The sequence below is a fragment of the Myotis davidii genome, unplaced genomic scaffold (genome assembly GCF_000327345.1).
Source record: "Myotis davidii unplaced genomic scaffold, ASM32734v1 scaffold337, whole genome shotgun sequence".
NCBI lineage: Eukaryota > Metazoa > Chordata > Mammalia > Chiroptera > Vespertilionidae > Myotis > Myotis davidii.
Window position 1 is genome coordinate 2,021,897 of NW_006288250.1, and position 9,433 is coordinate 2,031,329.

The following is a 9,433-nucleotide window of genomic DNA, read 5'->3' on the forward strand; positions in this document are numbered from 1 at the left end:
GCGGGAGGAGGGGAGGGAGCTTGGAAATAGTGTGTTCACACTTGGTTCTGCTGCCTAACCAGATGCGAAGCCCAGGGCGGGACAACCGATGACGCTTCGGCAGACACCCCAGCAGGGGTTAAGGGTTGTAAGGAGCGGTGTGTAAAGAAAGCACCGCCGTTAGTAAGTACTCAAAATCCGTGTTGCTCAAAGCAGCTGGCTTTGCATCAATGGGTAGTCAACTGATACGTTTACATCTACACTTGGCACTTTTCAAATCATGTTTTTCATTTCTTCTTGCTACTGAGTGGATATGCAGACTGGAGTTCTTTCCTCCCAACACTGATGTGAGCAATGCTAAATGATACGTGACTGGGAATGCCTCGTATATTTTGTTTTATCCCCACCGCTTGCTTGGATGGGATGCTCCGTTAATAGTCGGTGACTGTATGCTCCATAAATTTTTAAAATACGGCAATAGACATTCCCACTACTTTCACTCCTCACTACTTGCTAAGGTAACCACTGGTTACAGTAACATAAAATCGTAGTCACTTATATTTATGTTCCATTCACTTGCGCCCACTGCTGATAGCTGTCCTGGTTGGCTCGGGATAATAGAAAAACCCACCTCGCTAGACACAGGCAGAGTTGCTTTGAGGCTGTGGCCTCAAGGCTGGCTTACTGCACGATGACTCATTTGAAAAGGAGTAGACTATCCCAGTGACCAAGCGTTTCTCACCAAGCTGCCATACAACTCCGGGGGAGGGGAGGAGGAGAGGAAGAAAAACCTGGAATCTATTTACCCACAGGCATTCTCCGGAAGACAGCCCAAACTTCTGTCAACCTCCAGTTTATCCCAATAAGGGAAGAAAAACAAAGATATTGGACACTTAACCATAGTTTAACTTCATGCTCACATACAAAACTAAGGTAAAAATAAGAGAACCCAAAACAATGACCTACATGAAAGATACAAGTTATTTCACATGTGCTGAGGGACATAGTTTTAAAGGAAACCTTCTAGAACTCTGAAGGACCACCTTATACTTCTGTATTAACAAACCCTCACAAAAGAGGGAAGAAAATACTGTCTTTATTGCTAAATCATTATTTAAAAAGTGACCCACTCATTTCTTAGGTTGGAATTGTCACCAAATAGGTTTTTTTTAAATGTTATTTTTGTTTGTTTGTTTTTTTAAATATATTTTATTGATTTTTTACAGAGAGGAAGTGAGAGATATAGAAAGTTTGAAACATCGATGAGAGAGAAACATTGATCAGCTGCCTCTTGCACATCTCCTACCGGGGATGCAACCCAGGTACATGCCCTTGACCGGAATCGAACCTGGGACCTTTCAGTCTGCAAGCTGACGCTCTATCCACTGAGCCAAACCGGTTTCGGCCAAATAGGTGGTTTTTTTTAATGCCATTAGAAATTCACAACCTAAAATGGAAATATAATTTTCTTTTTTAGGAAAAAAAATTCATGATATTATAGGTAGGGTTAAAGGTACTATCTAAATAATAATTCCAAGTGTCCTGTGAGGGAAAGGTTTTGTTTTGTATGTATGTGTAGGTTTTTTTCCTAATTAAAAGAACTTCTCAAAGTCATATAACTAAGAGAACATAACAGAACTAAGTTGCTGGTCTCAGATTTTAGGCACAAGACATTAAATGAATTACAATGCATGTTTATACTATGAAAAAAGTAATAATGGAAAGGTTTATAGTGTTATAAATCTACCTTTAAAAATTAACATGTAAGGACATGACAATGACAGTATTTTAATTAGCAACTCCATTGTTAGTTGCTTATTTCCCCAATCTTGAATTCATAAACAACCTAATTACTTTGGAAAGTGGTGGAAGAAAGAGCCTATGGCTTCTTGATTTGTTCTAAAAGACATTTCTACATTAAATATCACCCTATTAAGTTTCAGAAATGCATATACACATTCCAAGAGCTATATCAAAATATACACTGGGCTCTTTTTCCAAAGACTCATACTTTTTCTTCAAGAAATGAAATTCTGTATCTAATTTTAATGCTTAAGGATAGCCTTTCAAAAATAGTTTTCATATACCTATTTATTAATTTACAGAAGCAAGTGAATAGTCTTGTTGTTCCTTCATATATATATATATTCCTTTAGCAATTGTCTAATATATGGATTTGAGATTCTTTAAAACTTCAATTGCAGTGTTCAAGCAAGAAGAAGATGCCTCACAACACAATTTTTATAAACTGCATTCAATTTAAAGTAGGTGAAGGCCTTATTATGGGCCTGCTATTTAAGCTTCATAAAAAGAAATCTTTTTATCTAGATAGCAAGGTTATATTCTCATTTAAGATTATATATAAAGAAATTCTTATTAAGTCTTCCTTGATTATGATTCATCAAATATTCTATTATGCATGTTAAGTTTAAATATATTGTATTACTATCTCCTAATGTACAATTTTTAATGAATTTCCATTATACATATCAAATTAATACTATAAAAATTTAAGAGTGAGCTTGTTTTGAAATTTCACACATCTCAAATATTGTAAACAACCTATTAAGTCTTAATAGGTGTCTAGTTTTGTTGCCTCAAAACAGGGACAACTATGTTAGACATTCTGATAAGAATTTAAGTGCCTATTCTGAGAAATGTATTTTTTAAAATATATTTTTATTGATTTCAGAGAGGAAGGGAAGGGAGAGAGGTAGAAACATCAATGATGAGAGCTGCCTCCTGCATGCCCCCCACTGGGGATGAGCCTGCATGTGCCTTTGACCTGAGTGGAACCTGAGACTCTTCAGTCCACAGGCCAACACTCTATCCACTGAGCCAAACTGGCTAGGGCTGAGAAATGTATTTTTTAATCCTTTAGTATTCTATATGTATTGCATTTGCTTTAGTCATGACCACTAGTCTCTACCATAATACACTACTTTAAAGTTCAAGTGATGCTTAATTAATTCTTAAACTGTAATTTAGCCTTATCCTAAAATCAAGTGCTTTTTCCATTGTCATTTGACTATGGCTGATCTAACATTTACTAAGGAGTTCCCAGGAGTTACTGGGTTACTAGTTTCAACTGACCCTGGAAACACTAAATGGCTGCTTTGGTGGCTTTATCTTAATAATATTGAGATCTAGATACATTTGAGAAGACAGGATTAAATTAAAAAAAAAACACAATCAAGAAGGCTAGGAGCTTTACAAATTACTTTTCAAAATAATAAAAAATTAAGTATCTGCATAAATTGAAATTAGTGCTATAGGCAGTTACCAGAGGTCAGGCCACCCGATCAAAGAGACTACTAGTCATTTTTCTGATACTTTAGAAACTAATGTCTTCTAAAGTGAGGTCTAAAATGAGTCATATTAATACCAAATTGCACTCACAGAAAGACTCCATTATATTTTGACGTTAGAGCAAGGGATAAACAATTATAACAAATCAAGAACTACTAGAAGTTTAACAGCATGGGTATTACCTCGGTAAAAAATTAATGCTAAAAGTCACTCTAAGGCTATTAATGACCTGTTCTCCTAGTAACAAGGTAGTTTGTCAAATATTTATGTGATATTATCTCTAGTCATTGAAATACCCTTACTGCCTCCTTGCTAAAAACTTTCCACCAGCTTGACACCAGCATTGAAAAACCCCAAATTATCTTCAGCTTTTCAGTGTAATTTTTTTAAGTTTAATTTGAAGCAATTTCACAATTGCTTTTTTATCTTCCCCCCACCCAAATGAGACTTGCTTTGGAGGAGGAGGAGGGGGGAGGTGGAGGGAGGAAAAGCAGATGTACATAGGAGTCAGCTCTTGTGTGAGGGTCATTATCAAAGCCCAATATTTTTAGGCTAATTGCTCCCTAGTTTTTATATTCAAAAATTAATCTCTCTGAAAAAGAAGGGTCCACTACTATATTAAAAATATAGCTTCTATAATTCACTGTTATGAACAACATGAAGCAAAGCTACATCACTTGGAAAGAGATATCAAAATGTCTATGTGTGGTGAAAACATTAGGTTAACTATGCATTTTCCAATCAGCTTTACAGAATTTCTCCCAAGTTCCCCTTGAAGAGAATAAATCAGAACAAAGCAAAAGTGTAATTTCAATGAAAAATAAACATGAACCCACTTCTCCCAAGGATGTGAATTTTAAGGCCCAGGATAGTAGATCCCAAAGGGTTGCAATTTTCCTATCTGTAACAACCTCAAATCAGATAAGATATATAGGAAAATGGACAAGTTGTATATTAACACAATACAAGACTATCTTGCAGTTTGCCTTAAAAAATCCTATTCTAGTGATTTAAGGCAGATATTGAGAAAGCATTATGATTCTTAAAGCAGGAAAAAATACGTATCTCCTCCTATCCCCCTAGAAATTATACCTGCTCAAAACATATCCTTATGGAATTTGCCTTAACCCCAGAGGTTGAGCTATTTCACTAGACAATTAAAACACAGAAAAGCAACTTGTTCCATACTAATTATCAGAACTCCTACCCCAGCTTTTTTCAAAGAATCACTTAACCCCAGAATATAGCTTGTATTTTAATGGAATACTCAGGTGTATTTTCACTTGAACACTAAGCCAAGCATTAGGAGTCTGGGTACAGTGGAAGACCCCAGTTTGGTTTCTGTATTAAAAGAGGCGGAAAGGGAGTTTACCCAGATCTTCTCCCCTTAAGTTGTTGGTAATTAAAGCAGGAAACTCATTTGAGAATTAGACAAGATTGAGTTAGATATATTTCATCTCATATTAAAGACCAACTTGAGTAAGAGTACCAAGAGAAAATTGAAAACTCCAAGACAGTAATTTTCAGATCAATTTCAGCTTTACTTTGAATTTGTATGTATGCAATTGTGTGCAAAAAATAATTTCTGTTCTTGACTTTACTGCAATGTTGACTTTCCTCTTGTAGTACATAAAAATAAACAATTCAAGCTTCTATGTATTTTATTGTTACCAAGCTTCCACAGAACATGTGTGCAAACTTCAGGTTTCCCATCTCAAACTAAGCTAAGCAAAAATGCTCAAGTCAGCAAACAGCAAAATGCATTAAAAGAGAAACCTCAAATAATCAAACTTTAGAACTAACTTTTTATAATTAAACTAAGTTGTTGCTCCTTTCCTTTCATATGCATACACCGGGCTAAAGACTTCCAAAAATAGATCTCATACTTGGCACAGGACATTTAAAAGAAGAAACAAAAACAAAGGAAACAAATTAGAGAAAGGAAAAGAGGTTTACGCTGACTGCAGTGCAAGCTTAGTCCACTTCTTCGATGGTGGGTCCCCCGGAGGCTCCAGACCCGCCGCCGCCAGGGCCGCCTTGGTAAAGTTTGCTGATGATGGGGTTGCACACTCTCTCCAGCTCTTTCTGCTTGTGTTCATACTCATCTTTCTCTGCCATCTGGTTTCGGTCGAGCCAGTTGATCACCTCCTGACACTTGTCGAGGATCTTGTTTTTGTCCTGCTCGCTGATCTTGCCCCTCAGTTTCTCGTCTTCCACCGTCTGCTTGATGTTGTAGGCATAGGACTCCACCGCGTTTTTGGCGGCGACACGGTCGCGATTGGCCTCATCTTCCGATTTGTACCGCTCCGCCTCCTGCACCATCCGGTCGATGTCGTCCTTGCTCAGGCGACCCTTGTCGTTGGTGATGGTGATTTTGTTTTCCTTACCCGTGCTCTTGTCGGCGGCGGTGACGTTGAGGATGCCGTTGGCGTCGATGTCGAAGGTGACCTCGATCTGGGGGACCCCGCGGGGCGCCGGGGGGATCCCGGTCAGGTCGAACTTGCCCAGCAGGTTATTGTCCTTGGTCATGGCCCGCTCGCCCTCGTACACCTGCACCAGCACGCTGCTCTGGTTGTCTGAGTAGGTGGTGAAGGTCTGCGTCTGCTTGGTGGGGATCGTGGTGTTCCTCTTGATGAGGGGGGTCATGACGCCGCCGGCCGTCTCGATGCCCAGCGACAACGGGGTCACGTCGAGCAGCAGCAGGTCCTGCACGTTCTCCGACTTGTCTCCGATGAGGATGGCCGCCTGCACCGCGGCTCCGTAGGCCACCGCCTCGTCGGGGTTGATGCTCTTGTTCAGCTCCTTGCCGTTGAAGAAATCCTGCAGCAGCTTCTGGATCTTGGGGATGCGGGTGGAGCCGCCAACCAGCACAATCTCCTGGATCTGGCCCTTGTCCAGCTTGGCGTCGCGCAGCGCCTTCTCCACCGGCTCCAGGGTCCCGCGGAAGAGGTCGGCGTTGAGCTCCTCGAAGCGGGCGCGGGTGATGGACGTGTAGAAGTCCACGCCCTCGTACAGCGAGTCGATCTCGATGCTGGCCTGCGTGGACGAGCTCAGGGTGCGCTTGGCGCGCTCGCAGGCCGTGCGCAGCCGCCGCACCGCGCGCTTGTTGGGCCCGATGTCCTTCTTGTGCTTGCGCTTAAACTCCTCCGCCAGGTGGCTCACCATGCGGTTGTCGAAGTCCTCGCCGCCCAGGTGGGTGTCGCCGGCCGTGGACTTCACCTCGAAGATGCCGTCCTCGATGGTCAGGATGGACACGTCAAAGGTGCCGCCGCCCAGGTCGAAGATGAGCACGTTCTTCTCGCCGCCCGCGCAGCCCTTCTTGTCCAGGCCGTAGGCGATGGCCGCCGCCGTGGGCTCGTTGATGATGCGGAGCACGTTGAGGCCCGTGATGGTGCCCGCGTCCTTGGTGGCCTGGCGCTGCGAGTCGTTGAAATAGGCCGGCACGGTGATGACCGCGCTCTGCACCTTGCCGCCCAGGTACGCTTCGGCGATCTCCTTCATCTTGGTGAGGACCATGGAGGAGATCTCCTCCGGGAAGAAAGTCTTGATCTCGCCCTTGTACTCCACCTGCACTTTGGGCTTCCCTCCCTCGCTCACCACCCGGAACGGCCAGTGTTTCATGTCCGACTGCACCGTGGCGTCCTCGAACTTACGTCCGATCAGCCTCTTGGCGTCGAAAATGGTGTTGGTGGGGTTCATGGCCACCTGGTTCTTGGCGGCGTCGCCAATGAGGCGCTCGGTGTCGGTGAAGGCCACGTAGCTGGGGGTGGTGCGGTTGCCCTGGTCGTTGGCGATGATCTCCACCTTGCCGTGTTGGAAGACCCCCACGCACGAGTAGGTGGTCCCCAGGTCGATGCCGATAGCCGGGCCACGGGCAGACATCCTGACTGAGAGAGGCGAGCGGCGTGAGGCGAGAACACCAGGGAGAGAAAACCCGCGGCGTCAACTAACGGTCGCCGTGCACCTGACCCTGGCCGTGCAGCAGCGCCTCCCGCTCCGCGCCGCTCGGCTCCCGGCTCTTATAGCCGCCGCCCTGCCTCCCTGTGAGGAATCCCAGAGCCAATCGGCTCCCAGGACCGCCCGCCGAGGCTTGCCTTGGTCCGAGTGACCCGCCCGGGGCCCAACAGCTTTCCAGTGAGTGAGGGGCGGGACCGCGGCCCGCGCCAGGCGCCGAGGGGCGGCCGTTATGCAAATGAGGCCCCGCCCTTGTCTCCTAGCGGCCGGGTCCGCCGCTGCTCTCGCGCTGCCCGGCAGCTTGGGGGCGTTAGGCTCGCACACCTCCCCTGCGCCCCCAGGTGTGTGCGCGTTTTCTAGCTCTTTGCCTTCCCTAAGGCGGGATTCGTCAACGTCCTTTAGATTGGCAGGGCACGCGGCCAATGGGCAGCGCGGGCTTCCAAGTGGGGCGGGGAAGGAACGGCTGGGGCGTGGTGGGAGCGGGGCGCGGAAGGGGACCGGGAGAGGGGAGTCACCTGGGATTTTCGCCCAGTTTGTGGGCCCGAAGTGCAGTTCAGAGCCAAGTGAACCTACTACCCGAGCACTCCGGGACAGGGCAGTTCATTGGGTGGGCTGCGCCGAGAAAATAGGGCCAGAACCTGCTTTTTTAATGTTGACGTGGCCTCGGCGTGAAGGCGACTCCCCCTAAGTCGGAGGCGAAAAGGAAATAACCCTGGTGTGCTGGGATCGGGCTGCCGGCCGCCCAGCATTTTACTGGGCACTTGGCGTACCTCGCTGCGTCTCCGTAGGTGTGAGCGCTCGGTGTAAACTGCCTGGCGGGCGAGGATAGCAGGAGCCCGGGCGGGAGCCCTAGAGAGAACCCGAAAAGGCCGACCTTCCTCCCCACGCCCCCACTCCCGCGCCGCGCGCAATAGGAACTGGGGAGAGCCTGCAACTCGCCTCCCCAGCGTTTAAACTTGCTCTACCTCGCTTTCCATTTTTCCTGCTGGCCCTGCCCCTTTAAGCTTCCTGATTTCGTCTCCCTGTTCTCTCCACTGGTTTCTTTATTTTGGATTTCAAGGGCTTTATCAGCTACTTTGAGTTAATCGTGGGATCAATCTATAATCAGACCCTCACGTTTGCTCCCTAAAATAACCCAGCCTCTCGCCCAGCCCCCCTCCCTCCCCCGCCCGATCCTCTCATCCCCAGCCGCCGCGCACGCGCTCGTGTTTGTGACCCGAGTCGTGTTTGTGACAGCTCGCCCGAGTGAGACTTTCTTTAGCTCACGTTACATTAGAGGCATAAACCCCCAGAGAAGGTAGGTGAAAAGAACATTTCGTTTTCTAAGAGGAGCCTGAGACTAGGGTTGGAAGTCCTGCCTGGCACCCGGTGCCGGGGTAGAAGCTGACTCTGATAAATGGGCTCCTGAAGGAAACAGCAACAACATCGCTGAGCTAACACTTCGCATGGCGGGAGGAAGCTGTAGGCATTTCTTCAACAAGCTTTAAGGGGCACCTTCCATGTGAGAGTAAGAAGACAAATGAGATTGTCTTTGTGAGGTCGAGAGTCTAATAAAGAGATAAACGTAATTGGAGAGCAGTGCTATGGGAACACAAAGGAGGGGCACACGCAGACGGGAAAGTGTCGGCGAGGGCTTCCTGGGAGAGATGACATGCCGAGCCAGGCGCGGGAGTTTGCCAGCAAAGCGGGGAGGAAAGGCATTGTTTGCATGTGTTGTAGTAGCTGGGGTAAGAGGAAAGCATCGTATCCTGGGGCAACTACAAATCTTATACAGACTGGTGGTCCTACATGAGCGGGGATACAAGCAAGAAAGAGCGTCTTCAGGTGGACAGGATGGGTTCAAGAACTTCATCTGCCACGATCTCCACCCCCTGGGGCTATGGGAGGTGGGGAACATCCTTTGAAAGAGGGTAGGAATGGATAGCCCATATCAAAGTTGTGTAAGACAGTGCTGGAGCAAAGTTTTTGTCTGGGAAACATAAGTAATCTGTGGCCTAGAAGTAATGTTGCTAGAACCCTATAAAGCAGCGGTTCTCAACCTGTGGGTCCCGACCCCTTTCGGGACCGAACCACCCTTTCACAGGGGCCGCCTAAGACCATTGGAAAATACATATATAATTACATATTGTTTTTGTGATTAATCACTATGCTTTAATTATGTTCAATTTGTAACAATGAAATTGGGGGTCAC

The 9,433-nt window shown here is 46.2% G+C and overlaps 1 protein-coding gene across 1 annotated transcript; it reads right to left on the reverse strand.

Moving 5' to 3' along the window:
• Positions 1-4,808: 4,808 nt before the first annotated feature.
• HSPA2 (heat shock protein family A (Hsp70) member 2) lies at positions 4,809-7,539 on the reverse strand. Its single transcript, XM_006760093.2, has one exon. The coding sequence runs from the start codon at positions 7,168-7,170 to the stop codon at positions 5,263-5,265; it is 1,908 nt and encodes a 635-aa protein (XP_006760156.1). The 5' UTR covers positions 7,171-7,539; the 3' UTR covers positions 4,809-5,262.
• Positions 7,540-9,433: the final 1,894 nt, after the last annotated feature.

Bases quoted from the DNA above. Each gene is read 5' to 3' on its own strand.
- HSPA2 (XM_006760093.2), bottom strand. From the start codon at position 7,170: ATGTCTGCCCGTGGCCCGGCTATCGGCATCGACCTGGGGACCACCTAC.